We start from the raw sequence: 19629 nt of genomic DNA on the forward strand, positions 1-19629 counted from the left end.
TTCCTCATGTGTATCTACGCAGAGGTCAGAGGCGAGAGCTGCACCGTGAAATTAATCCGCTCTACGTGGTTCCACTTTATTAGAGCTGACAGCTTTTTAAAGTTACACGGGCTCCCTGGTGCTGCAAACGAGTTATGAACCAGCACAAAAGAATACTTCTGAAACCTCAGGTATTAAAATATCAGACCGGGATGCTAATGGGCATTACATGCGCCGTGTTCCTCTTTATCGCTATCCAAATTTGCAGAGCATTTTTCAGTTGTAAGGTGGAAAATGCTAAATGATAGTCCCTTTGCATTATTCATTGAGACTAAAAGTGGTTGTTCTAGGCAATGCAAGGCTGTTTGTGTGCCGTTCTGGTTTTGCTTTTCCATTTGAGCGGGTTAAATTGTGGACCTGCAACAGGAAGCCTGGTCTCTAGAGTTCATTTTTTCCACTGAGAGATGATTTACGTGGTCTGTGGTTCATCTTATTCCACCTGTCTCAGGTGTGGTGCTGCCGTTTAATATTAGCATCAAACAGGGTAAGTAACTACTTATGACAGTTGTTGAGAAGAGGCAGGACAGGTTGCCAGATGCAGGACTCGGTAAATTTTATTCAGTTCAATTTATTGTATTTTTATAATACCTAATCACAGCAACAGCCACCTTAAGGTGCTTTATGTTAAAAGGTAAAGATCCTACAATAGCACAGAGCAAACCCCAACAATCAGACAACCCCCTGTGAGAAAGCACTTGGTGACAGTGGGAAGGAAAAACTCCTGTTTAACAGCATGAAACCTCAGGCGAACCAGACTCAGAGAGGGGCGGCCATCTGCCACGCCCTGTTGGGATGAAGAGGGAAAGGCAGGACTTAAAATCTTTAAAATAATGTGGTATATTACTTAAATACTCGCCGGAGAAAGCAATTTGTTACTCTACTCGTTCCATTACTCCATAAAATGACTTGAAATGCACTGTCTCATAATTACCAGTTAACAATACAGTTAATACACACAACACAAGAGGGGTCCTAAAAGCCGAAGTCTCTGCCTCCCTTTCTACTTTTAAATACTCTAAGAACAACAAGTAATATGTATTTTTAATTTGTTAGTCAACTAGGTTTAGACATATGGAGAAGGGCAAATGTGAACGCCTGCAATTACATCTCAGTCAGAACCTATTTTCCTGACATACTTCAGATACTTTAGACATTTAAAGCAACTGAAAATGGAGCATCGTCAGCCATCAGACAGCCACGCTAATGCCTGATTTAGACTTCTGCAGGAAGTCTACCTCTTAAGTAACAGGGTAACTAGAAATCCATTTGGACCTTACGCCGTAACCTTCCACTTAACCTGAGATGCACCTCAGAAGAAATGTAACTACACGTTGGGTTACCGCAGCCAGCTATTTTGATTGGCCTGCTCAGTGCTGTCGATCACTCCTGTGCGTTTGCAGCTACTTTTTCACTTACTTTCACTTACTTTTTAATTTATCTGTGAAAGAATAACGATCCTCGCCTCATCATAAAGATTAATAATCACTGCGTAAATGTAAGAATTCACAAATGTCAGCAGCTTCCCGGAGGCACATTGTAGCAACTACCAAACTGGATGTGAGGGAATGTATGAAGAAGTGGAAAAACCTGAGGGACAAATATGTTTGCCTACAAAAAAACAACAAAAACAAACAAAAACTGACCATAGCAAAGAGTGAGGGCGTCAGGAGGGAAAAAGAGATGTCCCAGCATTTCAGTTTATCTGCTTATGAAACCTCGGTACATGACCACACTATTTAACAACCACATGGAAGTATAACTCTGGGTAATGACATTGGCTACTTATCTGGGTTATGTCACAAACTCTTCAAAGGCTCCCTGCAGAAGTCTAAATCGGGCATAAGAGAAAAGTGGAGTATAACTGGTTCTGACCTTCTACCGATTAAGTTAATGTATCTAATGCACACATTCAACCAGTCAGCAAAATTAAAAATTAACCCAACAACTTCTTTATCTCCTGCCCGCTGGAAATTGACACCATTAGATTAAAATGAGATTTTACAGGACTAAACTCAGACTGTATTTGTTTGCACTGCAATAATGTCACACTATTGTTGTATTTTTTTTGTTGCTATGATTGCTTATATTGTCTATTTAAAACAGAGAAACAGAAATGCTTCATAGTTCATCGGCAACATCTACAAAATTAGTCATGTGTTCAGAGGTTAAACAACTTTTCAGTAGACTCATGGATAATCATCATACATAATTTAACTGCAAACATTTGATCTTTTTGGTTATGATATCTGTTTTTTCACATCATTGTGTTTTCCCATTTTACACTGGAGTTTCTGATTATCATTCGGTTTTTAAACCCTAACTGTATTGAAGTGACATTCATTTATTTACTCTACAACTCCAAGCTCTTTGTTCTTTTGTAAACCTCCATCCTGAAGCAACCATGTAATAATATTTTTTGTTGAAATAACTTTCATATTTCACTTTGCTCGTTCATTTTGCACCAGACAAAAACATCACAGCGCTGGTTCTGGCTGAATTGTTTTCAGATCCATCAGAGGTCTTGCTGGTGACTAGTGTGGTGAGACCTGTCACACCAGCTGTCCCTTTCATACAGACATCAGTTCAGCTCTGCAGGCTTAAAGCTGCAACAACAATGCCCCGCAATCCATCTCAGTACTTTTAACAGAGGTGGATTGTTGGGTGAGGCAGAAGAGCAGTGCATCAGTCCCGCATTGAACAAGATGCCTAATAGAGGTGAAACAGCCTAAAAGACGAGTGAATGCCAAGCTTTATCTGTGGGGACACAATCTCAGCTCTAATATGGCTCCAGCTCCACCTCACCATTGTTCAGAAATGACATAATGCAGCTTTAAATGAACAATAAATACAAAGAATCACTGTTGATGAGAAATACACGTATAACAGCACTTTAGTTTATATAGGTTTATTGAAAAAAAGGGTTGATATAAAAGCTAAAATACTGCCTCTTGGTTTACAATCAGTGAAAATACAGAGTAATACTCTAATACGTCTTGTGTATAGAAGAACATGTGTCAGAAGCTGCCTCAAAAGAAATGAAGTCATTTCACATTGTCTTGGGGACCTAATTGAAACACACTTCAGTTATTTTAGTAACACACTAATGGCAAGTAAATGTGACCCTGAATATATATTTGGTCTAAATACAAAGAAACAAAAACCTTCTTTGAAAAATATAATTGCACAGTGATGACTGTGTTGGAACACAGCTTTGCCTGATATATATTTGATCCCACAAATTACGCTCTGTTGATGGGTTAGCGAGAGTGGCTCTGACACTGCACAGGTGTCAAGTTTCCACAGGGGCCACGGGACTAACTTAACAGCACTTAAAGTCTATTTAATATAACTAAATACTTATTACATTACATGAATCTTAATAAGGTAAATCGTGAGTGACGTAGAGCATATGCTGTTGAAAGTTTGTTTAACATATTTCTTATTAGTTTAACAAAGTTAGTCCTGCTATTTAGATAATAATCACATTATAAATGAAAAATCTGGACTTTTTTTTTTACAGAAATATTTAATCTACTAATTATGGACTGGGTTGTGGTTTAACACACTAACCTTTATCTTTACATATCAGTGTGTTTGGAAAACAGCACAGTTTTATTGAGCAATGGTATTTACGCAAATTAGTATAATTATATAAGATTCTTGGCCATTAGAGTAATGAGAAATGAATTACACTTACAGGATTGTTGCACCATTAGCTCCAAATTGATAAGATTACCACCAGTAACCTGTCAGTCAGTAAATAGACCATAAAACACAAAAGATGATAGACGATAACAATGACCACAAGCACTTGGACTTCCATAGCAATTTGTGGGGGGGGGGACCCAAAACAAAACAAAGCAATTTTGCGGCATGGGAGCAGTCGAGTGAACCTGAAAAGAAAGCCTGTGGGGTGCTGGGAGTGTCCAGATTGAAAGCACATGCTGGCTGATCTAAACTCTTAGTCTTTATTCTGTTTTGGCTCAGCAGTTCTTTTGACACATCATATATCAACTTAAGTAAAACTATAAAAAACTAAATCATGAGGCTGATGGGGACAAATGGTGGGCTGAGCTGAATAGTTTCCTGACTTGTGGCTTTTGTTTTCTATCACTGCAGGCTGGATTGGGTTTTATTCCGCTCACGCGCTCTGCAGCTGATAAGCAAACAATATCAATAAACTCAAGACAGCAACATTTAAGTTGCTCAGCATTTCTGTATTCTAAAAAAAATGCAAGCAATATTAATATATGTGTCGCATACTGTGCATAACATACTTACAGACTTTTACATATATGTGAAATATTGAATGAATCCTCAAAAATGAAGTCAGATACTGTTTCTAGCACTTTAATGAACGGCCTTCATTTAGTAGCTTCTGCCTGTTGTACATTTCATTAAAAAAAACATTTTGTAAGATTATCTTCAATATAAAAATAAAACAATTACATTAAAAAAAACATAAAGTGGTTCACATATATATAAAATAACTGATAATTAAAAATGTTCTTTTGCCACCGTGAGCATTCCTTTTCAGGCATTTATCTTTCAGCTATTTGGACAATGTAGTAGCTTTTCATTCCTACTAAGGACAGGTGCTGGTATGAAAACACTGCATCTAACTTCTTCTGTTGGTCCTTTTTACAAAGAGTAAAACTATCCTGAATTGTAACGACGTCCTACCTATTTTACCTAAAATCCATGAAATTGAATTCATCTGCTTCTTGGTGGTGCATAAATATTTGGTCTCTCTTAACCAATAAGATCAGTTGGCTAAAAAACAAAAAGCTGCACTGATTGGTGTTTTCATCCATGCTCGGTCATCCAGATAAGGAAATCCCAAAAAGTTGAGTCTGTTCATCTGTTTTCAGTGGGGGAAACGTTTCGTCACTCACCCAAGTGACTTCTTCAGACGTCCAGATGAACAGGACCAACTTTTTGGGATGCACTGATTAGTGTTTTATTTCTTTACAGTCTTTATCAGTACAGTGTGGCCTTAACGTCAGCTTAGAATCGACTTCATTTTCATTTTTCACTTCCAACAACAGTCCTTTGAGCCTTTATTTCAAAACATATTGCATTCCATTTAAGACACCGAGAGTCTCGACATCCCATCTTGCATAAAATCATCACTAAAAACACAGTTATGTCAATGGCTCTGACTCCTTAAACTGAACATATAGCACCATTGGATCAGTGCGTGCTTTTTAGTAGTTTCTGTGAGCTTCCTCTCTATTCCTGCACCAAGCTCAAAACCAACTAGACCTGTGCTAGCGAGCTCTGCGTGTTACAGTTAACAAAAGCTTGTGGATGGTTTCCCCCAATTGCCAGCCCCTGAATATATCCCATGAGCCTTCACTCTCAGAGTAATGCCACTTTCACTTCAAATCACAACAAGCCTTCTACATTTATGTGTGGAAAGCCTACATCCAAAATTCTTCTTTGAGTAATGTATATATTAAAACTAGAATAATAAATCATATCATTCTGAGCAGAAGGATATGATATCAATTTGATGTGGAAACATTTCTTTTGATGTTTTCAAATTTGACATGTCTGCATTTTTCCAAACCACATTTTTTGATATAAAAGGGCAGGAACTGGCAACAAAGTCCCAACAGCATTTTTTCCAAGGAAGCTGATGTGAATGTTTTTTCCTCAGTCAGCAGCTTTTATTAAAAATTAATCTGACTTGAAATGATGGTGGCATTACTCACAAAGCCTTGCACGAGACAGAAAGGTAGAATTGTTCCTCTATAGCTGTGTGAAGCAAGAAAATATTATATACAGGCACACAATCAGAGTTCATGTATGCAACATTCAAACACACACACACTCTCCCATGCCATTCACTCAGTACTCAGCACATATTTTTGACATCAACATGTGTCCGTCAAGGTGAGATTGCACTTGGTGCTAAGATTTGTTGCCGGATAAGGTGAATGTGAAACAACTGGACGTCCCGAGGGATCGGTGGATGGTGCTGGGGATGGAGTGCAGCTTCTGCAAGCTGTCCAGAGAGTTGGACGGGTACATACAGCGTGTGTGCATACATCCATAGCAGTGACAGGGAGGTACAGAGGTTCAGCCTGGGAATACCAGGCTGGATGACATACAGGACTCCCTTTGTGTTTTAGTTGATCTTATTAGCGCGTCTTCTAGATTTCTTCACCCTGGAGAAAGATTCAGAAGTTATTAAGATGAGTTTATGTAACTGAAAACAACTTCGTTTTAGCTGTCACAGTTATATTTACATATTTACATTTAAAAATCCATGAGAACAAATAACGGGTTATTGTTGAGCCACAGGTTAAAAACATGTTATCTAGTTTTATGTGACTTTAGTCATTTGAAATTCATCTTCTCTTGGAATGAGCTGTGCATCACTGGTATAAAGGATGAGCGAGTTGTTTTTGACCTTTTTCAGAGAGCATGATATATGAATGTAAGTTTTGTAACTAAACATTATATCTTCAATTTGTTTAATATAGGCTCTTGAAAGGAGATCAATTTTTGGTTTCATTTTATGGGGATATATGAACAAATGCGCTCATACAAGGCACATTCGTATAAGCACAGAATTTCTTATATCTAACTCACTTTATGTTCTTTCAGCTTAAATCTTTTGGCTGTTTCTGGTGTTTGTAAGAACACATTAGTATAAAAAAGGATTTTTCCATTCATTATTGCCTATTTTGAGAACCTCTAGAATAAAATAACACTTAACACGACTCTCATGCCTCGTGTGCACTTCTGGTCATTTTCATATAAAAGTGCATATGAGGGAAATGTAATTATGTCCGATGAGAGAAGACAGATCAGGAAGTTTGTAAAACCTTCTGGTGCAGTATTATATATGCCTAACTATAATCATAGATCTTTCACTTGTCTTTTATAAGCTTGTGTTTGCCATGCTTAAATTACGGTGTCTGGGAAGCATCACTTGCAAATCCAGAGGCAGTTTGCATTGGCTAAAGGGGAAGTTGGAACAATGGGAGACCATTTACAAAACTTTTGGCTTTACTGGATTGACCGGTTAATCATTAAATGAATCATTCATAAATCATTTATGTTTTTTTGTTTAATGAAATGCTTAGATTGGAGTTCAGAGGCTCATTTTTAGCATCAAACACGGTGATCTAATGGCACATTTTGCTCCCCACTGCAAAATTTGTTAAAAGACTAATTGATCATTAGAAATATGTGGTTTTAATTATGTAAGCTGAGCTGAACGCTGTTCTTCTGATTAAGAAATATACTTGGCTACTGATGTGCTTTAAGTTCCTGAATATAGTATAAAAATGGCTATAAAAGTAAAACAGAACCCATAACAGTGGTGGATGTAAAATGTCAATTGTCAGCTGGTGGAAAAAAGCTATAATATCATAGGTTTTTAAGCCAACAAGTGGAAAGTTTCGTTTGACAGTTATGATGTGTGATGCATATTCAACTCTTAACCTCTCGTACTTCCACCAGCTGGATTAGGATGCATTTAGCTACATGTTAAAGAAGCATAGCTACATTTTGTTTTTATAGGTTATTAAAAATAAGGATGTCGCTGGCATTAACGCCAAGCCTAAGAGAAGATCTGGTGCGTGTTAAGAGGTTAACATGCAGAAGCCCATGAGCGACACTAGTCTAAATATGAAAGGCTGATATTTGGTGATATTTGTTGTGTATGACAGATTATTTGCTGCTGCGCCACATGCCAGCTTCAGTGAACTACGACAATGCCTAAATCTGCAGTCACAGAAGTCCTTCGCTACAATAATAAACAATGTCTTGTAACCCCTCAGATATTCCTTTATTGTTTGTTTTCACATTGTGCACTTTAAGTGTTTATACTGTTTAAAGACGCAGGCATGCAGCCTGGCAATAATCACCACCAGACATGTTGGGAACAGTTTTTTTCCTTTTATGTGAAAGGCACATATTTACTGCATAGCCCATTAAAAAGTGAAACAGCTACTGCAGTTTTTATGAATAGTTTTTACTCCCCAACTGGAGCGTTTTTTTACAGATGTGCAATTTGTGATGATAATGTGTAAAGTTTTAATGTTAATGTAAGTGCTCTGATTTGGCTGACTATCTCAGATGTGCTTATGAGAAAATAGGAAGCAGACATACCAGTGGTGGATTTATCTCTGGTCTTACTTGAAGCTCATTATTTCACAGATAATAACTCACTGGCTTACATCAACCATGTCACCAATTTCAGAGACTAATTGTCAGTAGGAAACTGAGAAATTGACTTTTTTTTAAACATTGGTTTATTTGCAAGCTCTAAACTTAGAGGAGAAGGGAACCATATTTCATTTCTGCCTTTGTCAGTGATGCTCGTGCCATTCGTAGATAGATAGAGGGGGTTTCTTACTTGTTAATGGCATTCTTTAAGTACTGCTGCAGCCATTTGGTCTCAGGGTTGATGCAAACTTCCCTGTTGCTCTTCAGCTTTGCACTGTGGAAGAAAAAAAGCATGAATTGATTTGGTTACATGACACATTCTACCAAAATGAAGCAATCTTGAAAACAAAGCTGTTTTGACAAGCTGACTTTAAGCCTCGTTTTCTGACTGCACCAGTTGGAAAAATGCAGAGCAGATTTGTTCACCCAGAAGCTCAATGTGTAGATTTTAGGTGGGATGTGGGAAGATTTCCACCAATGAAAACAAGAAGGAAGGAAGCACAGGAATGACCTAGAAACACAGTAATTTTACTCAGTGAGGCAACAGTGCTGATCTCATTCAGCAGCAACACAGCATCTCCAGGCATGTTGATAACTAAGACTGTTGCTGCTAGTTTGCTAACTACATAAAGCAAACTCTGTATACACTTTGCTGTATATATCTAAATACTATATACTGTCAAGTTCCTGTGTTTATACTGTACATTTAATAACCAGTTCTCCATCCTTTATTTATTCTGTAATTTATTCCAGCAGTGTTGCACTCTGCACCATTGTATCACCAACACGGTGTTATTGTCTGTGTCATGTTGCTGTTGTATGTACTGTCTGTTTGTCTATTCTGTTTATACTGAGAGCGAAGAAAGAACTGAGCCCAGCTCTTTGTATGTGTACACGTCCAATAAAGCCAAATCTGATTCTAATCTTAAGGAAATGTTGCGTGACCTTCTTGTTTTCAGACAAACTCAATAACACTGCTGATTCCTTAAAAGCATCACAGATATGTCTGACGTTGTTTGAATGTGCACAAAGGTTGGAATATGGGGGGGAAGATATCTGTGTGAGCTATTATAAACAGGGGTTTATAAACTAAAACAAAGGAATTTATCACTTGTGCCACCTTTAATCAGATTAAAGACAGAGGATAGATGTGTGTAATGTCAGGAAGGATAATATTAAATGATAAAAGTTACGTTATTTGAAAGCAGCACAGAATGCATCTGAGTCTTGTTGCGTTTTGTTGCATTATATGTTGAACAACTACCAGAAACACCTCCACCAGAAACTGATGCAAAAATGTGTACAAATTAGTGCCACAAAATTCACCAGAATCCAGGAAATAAGGTTTCTGATACTCAAGATTTCCTGAGAGAGGAACCAAACACCCCTTAATGTGTCTACCTATGCACATGCTGGTAGCTAGCTGCCCGAGGAAGTGAAAAAGGCAAAAAAAGGAGAGCCATAGAAACTATTTAAGCTAAAGAACAGCTTAAAAACAACAATAATTTGGCATTAACTCTACTACTTTAGCAAGTAAAAAAAAACTACTCATTGCCAGAATTTAAAATGAAAAAAAAAACCCCAAATCCCCCAAACTGTCTTGTCCCAACTTTAGTTTTTCAAAGTGGGGTGCAGACGAGTGCGATGGGTTTTTATTGCCACATTCTCCCGCATGTTTACATTTGCTTCTGCAGTACATTTTTTTTCCACACTCATCCTGGTTTCCACATAAAAGAGGAGTAACAGAGATAATGAGGAATCAAAGTGTTTAAGCCCAAAGCAAACTCAGAGGCAATAAATCACTTTCAAGGACATGTAAGGGTTGCAGTTTTAAATTTGGCCCTCTTGTGTAGCTTGACATCCTGCAGTGTTGTACAGTACAGAGGCTTTATCTTCTTCTTCGGCTGTGCGGTTAACCAAACTGTAACAAGACCTCTCAGTAACCTCAACAAAGTGTGACCGGCATTTTAATGGATGCCTGAAGAAGCTCATCCAGCCTCCTTTTCTGCTTCTCTTGTGTTCAGGGTACGGTCCTTGCGCAATGACAACAAATCAAGCATTATTATTCAGTGGGATGCACAACCTAACATCCTTGCTTATAGCATTTATTCTGATTGTGGCTCAAGAGTTGGGAGTTCGCCTTGTAATCGGAAGGTTGCCGGTTCAAGCCCCGGCTCCAACAGTCTCGGTCGTTGTGTCCTTGGGCAAGACACTTCACCCGCTGCCTACTGGTGGTGGTCAGAGGGCCTGGTGGCGCCAGTGTCCGGCAGCCTCGCCTCTGTCAGTGCGCCCCAGGGTGGCTGTGGCTACAATGTAGCTTGCCATCACCAGTGTGTGAATGTGTGTGTGAATGGGTGGATGACTGGATGTGTAAAGCGCTTTGGGGTCCTTAGGGACTAGTAAAGCGCTATATAAATACAGGCCATTTTTACCATTTACCATAGCATTTAAATAGGTGCTCCTTAGCTGTACTACTTAATATTAGTGATTTATGACTAATATAGATTAAGAGCAATGTATATACCTTTAGTTTGTCTCTTGGAAATAAATCAGTAAATGTAAGTTTTTTACTAAAGCTACAAAACTCTTAAAGCATTTTTAAAAGCTAAACAGCACTTTTTTAACCATAATGGGAACAAAAACAGCCCCTCGCTGTTTATGGTTTATCGGCTGTTAAATAAATCAGAAGTGAAATGAGCAAAACATGCCAGGATTAAAAGGTCTACGGGGGTTGAGCTCAGATACACCTCAGATAAGCTCTAAAAATCTCTGCACATCTAAAAACACATCCAAGCTCCAAACTGGAGGATTACTACGCATAACAGGCTGTCAGCGTCTGCTCAGCGGTGAAAAATCACAGCTCGCTGTTTCTGCTCAAGGACGGCTGAAGGGGGGAGGCTGATATCGCAGATCACACCGCACTGTATGACTTGTAAAGCTGTCTCTGCACGGCATGCTAAACATCTTCACACATAGTCTGACACAAACTTTACACGTGGGAAGTCCTTTTGATCAGGCTGGTTTCATGTAAAACTTTTAAAAGGTGCAACATCAGAGGCTTGTTTAAGTAATCAGTCACGTTCGCTACCACTCTTAAATCCTTTTTGGTAGTATAGGGTGAAATTTACAGTATAAGTCTATATTTTTAAATCCCACTACTGTTTAAGTCTGATTTGGTTATTTATTTGATTTGTGTTTCTGTTTTTTGTCTGTAATTCACTGATTACGCTCCTCTTGAAAACAGAGTTTTTAAATATTAGTCTTTTTTGGCAAGGCAGATGTCAATGTGTGTAACTTAAAAAAGAAAAATGTTGCTTTAAATTTTTATTCCTGGTACTTTGTTGGGTGCACATGTTAACACGTCTTTTTTGTGGAGGGTTTTTAAACATATTTTTAAAATGAGTTTAGATTTAAATAAACTAGAAGTCACTAAAAATTAGCCTGAACAGAAACTGAAACATTGCTTCACCCTCAACACTTTATGTTAGGTAAAATATACAACTGTAATACTCAGAAAAACAGACATTTTTCTTCTTTCATACTCCAAAATATTGAATTTTCCTTCCCCCTCAGGATTCAGGGGTGCTGCAGGGCGGTCACAGAGAGTGTGCTGATGTCTGGTCTGTTATTAGAGAGCTAAGCCAGACATTTAGGAGAGGATTTGTTCTGTTGTCAGTCACTGACTCTGGGTGAGTTTCAGACCCAATGGGGTGATTGCAGGGGCACGCAACAGGGTCTTACCCTGCTCCAAACATGTGGATATCACACCTCAGTGGCAAAAGGTCATGTATGAGAGTTAACAGCTCAGAGGTGTAGCGTCTCGCTGCTCCCCGTTCTCCTCCCTCCATCTCATGTCACACATCTCTGTAAGTTAAACACTGCTTTCATATTCAATTCGTGCCCCCTCTCTTGCTTGCCCCTCTGATATACCACCTCCCTTATTCCTCACTGCATTTAGAGGCAGATGAGCAAATGGCCCCTCAAACTTAAAAGAGCAATTCGGGAGCACCAGCCTGATCCCGAATCCTTCAAATGTCAGGAGGCCAAACAGCTCCGTAACTGGATCTGTGTTTGCTTTTTCTCATGGGGTCGCCCCCCTTCCTACGCACACACACAGACACACACACACTTTTTGTTTTATTAGAGGTTGCCAGCTCATCAGCTCGGAAGCTCTCTGTTATTTTGATGTTTCTCACTTCATCCTGTTTATCTGTCTGCCTGTCTGGATGACCAACTGAGAACCTAAACCCTAATTGACTTGGCAGGAATTTGGGGGCCGGAGTTCCACAAGCAGCAGGTAGTAATTACTTCACAGCAAGTTAATACCAACAGCGTGGCGGCCTGGTTTGGAGGGGTTGTCGTCAAGCTAGGGTGAAGGGATGAGGGCACACAGTGGGAGAGGGGGGGGGGGGGGGGGGGGGGAGTTTCTTGTGGGGTGAAAGAGGGTGTTATGTTACCGACTTTCTTTCATGCTCCTCAATAGAGATATCGGAGCGCCGCTCTGTGGGCTCCTTGTCTGAATGACTTCTTGACTCCTCTGGCAGTTTTCTGGAGGGAGGTTAGAGGGAGTTTGTAGCCTAGCCACAGGACTGGTAGTCCTTCCTGACCTTTTGCCATTCGGTTACCCCTTCCAACCATCACCAGCCCCCTCCTTTCTTTGTGGAAGAAGCCTCCAGTCCTTTAGCCTTGTGGCCTTGAGGCTTCTGCCGTCCAGATTTTCAATAGCTAACAAATTAAGGAAGGTTCTTTTTTGTTAATGTGTTCCAGACCAGTGAAATTATTCTCAACGTTGCTGACCAGATTCAGGCGGGAAATGAAAAAAGAAAAAGTAGATGAGGGACACAAGGGGTCAGCAGAAATACAAAGGTAATCACTTTGACCCTTAATTATTGCTTCCTTTGCCAAACACAAATGGCCCCCTCGAGCTCTGAGCGTTAGCGCTTTCCTCTCTCTGAGTGGATTGTGTTGTTTTAAAGTCAGCCCGCTCACTCAGGAAAGCCTAGAAGGATATTAACACCATACCTCACACATACCTCACACATCAGCAGTGTATTACATTTATTTCTGTTTCCTCTTGTTAAAGAAGACTATTGGCTTAGATAGACCCCCAAAAATAGCCTACGCTTCAAACACAGCCCTTTTGTAGTTTGTACTCACTGATATGAACTGGTCTTGAATGATATGTGTGCGCTGTTATTACTGGCATTACACTAATACAGTCATAAATGAATCTGTAGTGTTCATTAAACAGAGAAGGTAATGCATGCCAGTGTCATTTTACATTTTTATTGTGTTCCTATATTGTTTTTTTGTTTTCCCACATCTGGTTATTGTGACTGTATGTCTGGGAGTTTGAGGAGAACAGTTCACTTGCAAAAGCTCAGCACAGATATCAAGTACAATCTAATCTATCACAAAATGGTTACTTTACACGATTCTGCTTTTTTAAAACCTAAAAAATGAACCTTGACACACTGAAAAGAATCCACTTAAACAGGCCACACGAGTGACAGACTCATTCAAACAGTCATCAGATAATTACACCAGGAAACACATTTCTTGAAGTTAATCACCCCCTGCAACATGAGACTCATCTACTTACATGACTTGGAAGGGGCAGTTGGGCGTGTGGAGAAACTTGAGCTCTTTGATGGAGCGCTGGGGAACCGTGTTGAGAGTGGATCGACACCAGCAGCGCTCAACCAGACTGATGGGCTTTGCTACAAACAGTGGACAAGGAAGATTACAAATTAGCATGAAGCTTAGAAAATGCAACAAAATCTCAAGAGACCAGGCTGTTAAAAAGCTTAACAAGTACTGACTGTTCCAATTCTGCAACACTGCACTCTTAAGCTCTGGCATTCACACAGCTATATATTTAGGAAGGAGTTAGGAAGAGGAATTTGAAAACTGAAAAATTTGCTTTGGGATCCAAAGATAAATCCACAGACAAAGCTGCACCTGCCTTATTTCAATATGTAAGAGCAAGAAAAGCCTAACAAGCTTTTTGTGAACAAAGGAGAAATCAGCCAACACAGAGACACATTCAGCATTACTTATGTGGAGCTCTGCAGGGCAGTAAAATGTGGCAGACGTTGGACTTTAAGATAAATGATTCCGTTAACTTGCCAAAGAAAACTTATTCAGATCACAGTGGATGAAATGAGCAGCGGTGTCTAATATTTCGTTTCATTGCCCGTTAACAAAAGAAAGGGTCATTTTGGTTCAAATGAGGATTTAAATACCTACATCAACTCAAATCAAATCCAAGCACAGCAGTTTCTGATTCATTTGGATTGCGATTAAACGTACCTTTCACCTCGTTGGACAAATTAAAGGCATGTTTAATCTACTGTAACAAATCTTAACAAAGCATGGGAATGTATAAGTTTACCTGCTATGTCTGTGAACAACATCCTCATTAAAAAGAGATTAGCCCTTTCTGACCACCCGCTCGTTCACACTCTCACACACACACGCATGCAGAAGTTTAGCTTTTCACTCCTGGAGCATTCAGCCAAGCCACTCTAAAGGAGAAGGGTCCTCAACATTCAATTTCCAATATTCACCTCTTTTATGAAAGCACTCTGCAGCTCAGACGGCCTCAGCAGCCTCTATGAGGTACATTCTTAAAATGATTACAATGTGAGTTTGTGTAGGCTTGTCGGTGCCCCCGAGGACTACAGATGCACAGTAATAAGACTAAATGCTTCCTTAAAAGTTTTCAAATGAAAGAAACGATGAGGGTTGTTAAAAAAAATGAGGGAAAGGATGAAGGAAAACCTGGCTGGCAATAAAAGTTAAAAAGAAACCAGCCGAATAGCCTTTAATTGCATCATTATAGAGGGCTTTGAATGGGAATAAAATGCATTGAAAACTGAAGCTTAAAGTGTGCTTTAAGAAATTACAAAATTTCACAGAGCTGATTCTGTACATCAGCCATGCCCTGCCTGTACAAATGTAAATGTCCAGATTACTCAAACCATACAATATAAAGCAAATGCTGTTGTGATTTGGCAACATATAATTAAATGTAATTGAAATCTTAAAATCAGGTGCATCAATAATAAAGCTCTTTTTTTTTTACAAGGTTCAATGTATTCTTTTTTTTCATAAAGAAACAGCAAATGTCCTGTCACAAATGCCCAAATCCTCAGTAATATCGCTCTAATGATTCGCACCCATTCAGGGTCTTTTCTCATGCAAACTAAGGGATCATTATGCAGCATGCAGCACTGGAGCCAGAAGCATGTGTCCACCACTGATTTATCCCTAATTAGAAACTAATTATAAGGATGCAGTGAGAAAAGGCAAATACACATGTCTAGGTCTAACTCTTGAATATTCAATCTGAGCTCTTAGTGGAGCAGAAACAATACGCTTAGGATAAATCCTGCTAGGAAACTCAACACCCCGTCTTGTTCCTACCAAGGTTAAACGTGGGAGGTAAATGTGGGGTCAATGCGGTGGCAGGAATCCACCTATATAAGATAAGATATTTGCCCCAAATCTGAAACAAATGCTTATAAACATTTTGTTTAAAAAGGCTTTTTCTGTTTTTTAGATTTTGATTAATATCAGTATATTCTCTACTTATTCTCTTCTAGCGCCCCACATAAGAACTTGCAGTGGGGAAATATTTTCATTCAAGTTTAATTTTCTAATTATGTATAAAAATATATGTTTGTTTCCACAAACCCAAATACAAACTGCAAAATAATAATAATTTTAAAAAACTAGCAAAGCAAAACGCAATAATTCGGCACCTGTCCGAAAAAACAATAACCGAGAAGCTTCTATTTTGTACTTCATTTACTCTCCATGAGTTTAAGTTATACTGTAGCTATTTAATTAATGTATTAAAAAAATTCTAATAACATTTCAATCTGTTACCCAATTTTCTGTCTAGAAATTTATCGCTGTAGAAGGAAAGCAGGTGATCGAAGAACTGGAATTTCACAGTCTTGTAATAAGGGATTTACCACGACGGCAACCGATCAATCATAAACAATTAAAATTAATGCTGACATAACCTAACAAACATAAACTTAATCCAGAAAAATGCTGTTCTAAATAGCCAATAAGAAAAATATAAATGTCGGAAGCTCCAGAATCTTAAACGTTTAAATTAGCCAAAACCTGTCTAAATGATGTTGTCAGTAATGTTCCTGAAGCGTTTAAATTAAAGGGGCTGCTGTCCCTCTGGACTCACCGTTGGAGGTCGGAACATGTGTGGCCACGGCCAGCAGAGCCAGCAGTGCCATCAGTTTGACGTCCATGGTGGTGGGCTTGCAGGCTGCAGGAGGGCTTGCGCTCTTTCTCTGTTACAATCCAGGGCACGACTGTGGCCGCCAGCTTCGCTCTGCGCTGTGTTAAATCTTCAGACGGGCGAGAGAAAGTGAGCAGGGAGACGGAGTCCCACTTTCTATAGAGGGAGGGGGGTCCCAGCGTGAGAGGAGAGGGAGGGGAAGCCAGGGCAGGAGAAGGAGGGAGAGGCAGCCAGTCAGTAGAAACTTCCTCGATTGTAAATGCGTTTGGCTGCGAGTCAAGGAGAAAGTCTGAGGGCTATTCTCTTCGCCTCTTCACTAATTTTGCCTATTTTTTTTCCGACTTTCTCGCTTTCATTGCTTCATTGTGTCTATTTAATCTTCTTTGTTGTACTTTTCCTTCCCCCTCTTCCATTTTTCAGTGTATTCTCTTCACCTTTACTTGCCATCTGCCACACACATGCATACAGAGTTCAAGCATTTCTCACCAGTCACTGCAGATTATTGCTGGAAGCAGCTCTCTCTGCATTTGGACTAATATTGTTTTATATGTCAGCTGCCTGTTGTGTATTTGTTTGCTGGTATACAGGCTGCACCCTCTCCGCCTTTTTTTTCTCCATGCATCACTTTGGCTGTCGTTCTTTCTCCTTTTCCCTCTTGCTGACTCCCTGTCATCTGGCTGGGCTCCTGTCCATGACGTCTGCTTCATGTCTTTATTGGGACTTTCATTGTTTTCTCCATGAAGAAACCATTAGCTGACTTCATGTTTGTACAGTTGTTAGGACAGAGGAAAACCTGGTTTAAGAAAAATTGTAGATCCATTAAGTGATGAACTTCTGTGAGTCTTTTGCTGTTTTTAATTAAAATGTAGTCAAGGATAGGAAATTCTATTGTAAGTAGATTATCATCATCAACTACAAAAAAACGACCACATATATCGCCAAGAAACAAATGTTCTTTTGGTTGTTTTATTCACTAAATCATTGGGTGATAAATTATGACTGCAGTGTGCACGAGTGGGTCAAGATCTGCTCCTTCTCACCGAGGAGTTTCTTGAACGCTTTCTCAGAATTTACAGATGTTGATCAAAGATTTGGGTTTGATTCTGGGAACGAACTGCAATCAGCATGTTGTTTATGGAAATGCTAAACCAACACAGTCATCAGTAACTGGAATGAGTTTCATCTTACAATAATACAAAGCACTAGATCAATATCATAGATAAGAAGCTTTCAGTAGATTTGAATATTTTTCATTTTTTGATGATCAAAGTTAACCGTGCCAGTTTCTTTCTTCACGTGAATTTTTCTCCTCTTCATTTATTTATTTTTAAACTTTTGGGGTAAAAATATAATCCATATCATTTTTTTCAGAATAGCTTACTTTTTTAATTACATACTCATAGGTGAAACACATTAACAACCCTAGTGGCAGGAATCCTGCAACAAAGTGAGCAAATAAAGCTCAGACACATGTTTCTGAAAAACTTTGATGATCTGATGGAGGGTTTCCAGCTTCATCTGGAGGAAATCGGCTACGAGTGTAGCATGTATGTAGCATGTAATAGGGGTGCAGATGCTATGAAGTTAGTCTGTGCGTTACGTGTGTCTGTATGTGTGTAAGCATCCATGTGATTATACATGTTTTTGTCTCCTTTCCTGTATTGAATCCAGGAGCAGGTAAACTGAAACTGGCCTTCATGCCAGAACGTAACACCTTTTCTGTCAGACGAGTTGGACATGGTTCAAAAACTCCCACCCGCCCTCATGTGCAGTCTTCGACCACCATTAGCGGTAATAAAACCATGCACAGCTACAGACTGCCTGTCAATTCATACCCTGAAATCTCTCCCCCGCAGTTTACAGGCCTTTACCACTGCGGCCGGCTGAGAAAGTGCTCGCAGGACTGCGGCCTGCTGGAAGCTATAAACCTGAGAGAGTGTTTACAGAGTCACTCTATACAACTGCCGTTACCAGCAGGGAGATGAAACCGAGCTGTGAAGAGACAAACATATAATTACCTCAGAGGAATTTACTTATCTTTGAAAGCACAAACAACACATTTATTTTATTGTTTTATGACCCAAGTGACACAAAATTCAGTTACAAGCTTTCAGTCATAGAGAGAGAGATGCCTGTTTTATTATTTGTATGGATGCTCTGCCTTAATCACACAATTACTAAAGCTATTTTATAATTAGGCTATAAAAGTTTTTCTAAGATGAATAGTTTTTTATTTTTGTTCCAACAGCATTAAAAACATCCTGATCATTAGCAAAAATCCTTCAGAAACAGTGACACGGTCGCTTATTTTAACTCATTTACAAACCACATAATATTAACAAGTATAATATAATGCATACGAATCTTCCACCTGTTAATCTTGATATGGAACAAAACAGAGCGTTGAGTTGCCTGGTTGGAGTTAACATAGGAGAGTTAGCTCTAACTATGTCTGTTTGGTTTTTGTGCCTTCTTGCTAATAAATAGTTTCTATTCAGGGATAAAGCAGCAGTGGATACGTGGGCTGTTATATATTAAGGAGAAAAATGAGACTTGCTTTTATTATCACATTTTGCAAAAAGGCTGCAAAGTTGTAACGTCTGGGGAAAAACAACTGACCAAGAGCAATGTTGATAGATTTTTTAATGCATTTAGAGAATGTATGATTTTTGTGAGAATAAAACATGAACAAATATAGGAAAATATAGACAAAGAAGAAATTAGTGGCCACTAATACTTTTACATGTGTAAAAACTTGCACAGTGTGAAAAAAAAATTATATGTTTACAAAAACTTATGAGTAATACATTATTTGCTGAATTTGTTTATTTATTTGTTCTGTCTCAACCCAAATCGTTTGATTTGATCAATCTTTGAAGCTCAGTGTTGTTATGTGCTCCACCTCTTTAACTATCTTAAATTTCTAAAACTGCCGATTTGAGGATGCAGTAGCATTTTTTTTGTAGCATAGTATTAAGAATAATAAATATATTATGTTTCTGGCTATCATTAACATTTACAAGTTAGCTTAGTTACACCCCGCCCCCCCACAAACTAAATCCTGTTAATACTTTCATCACAACACAGAGACTTGTATTTAGTGAGTCACAAAAACAAATGACAGAAGTGTTTTAGCC

At 38.9% G+C, this 19629-nt stretch overlaps 1 protein-coding gene across 2 annotated transcripts; it reads right to left on the reverse strand.

Annotated features, from left to right (window-relative positions):
• Positions 1–2928: 2928 nt before the first annotated feature.
• cxcl12b (chemokine (C-X-C motif) ligand 12b (stromal cell-derived factor 1)) lies at positions 2929–16642 on the reverse strand (the record flags this gene model as incomplete). Of its 2 annotated transcripts, XM_082538025.1 has the most annotated exons (4): positions 16436–16642; positions 13826–13943; positions 8414–8497; positions 2929–6212 (listed from the first exon to the last, which is right to left on the reverse strand). In XM_082538025.1, exons 1-4 carry the CDS (start codon positions 16500–16502, stop codon positions 6173–6175), a joined length of 309 nt encoding a protein of 102 aa, XP_082394151.1. In that variant the 5' UTR covers positions 16503–16642. The 2 variants fall into 2 exon arrangements, with proteins under 2 accessions (XP_082394151.1, XP_082394152.1); XM_082538026.1 differs by lacking the exon at positions 2929–6212 and having other exon boundaries at positions 8410–8497.
• Between the last annotated feature and the right edge of the window lie 2987 nt (positions 16643–19629).

This window comes from Aulonocara stuartgranti (genome assembly GCF_965226115.1).
Source record: "Aulonocara stuartgranti genome assembly, chromosome: 6".
NCBI classification, from domain to species: domain Eukaryota; kingdom Metazoa; phylum Chordata; class Actinopteri; order Cichliformes; family Cichlidae; genus Aulonocara; species Aulonocara stuartgranti.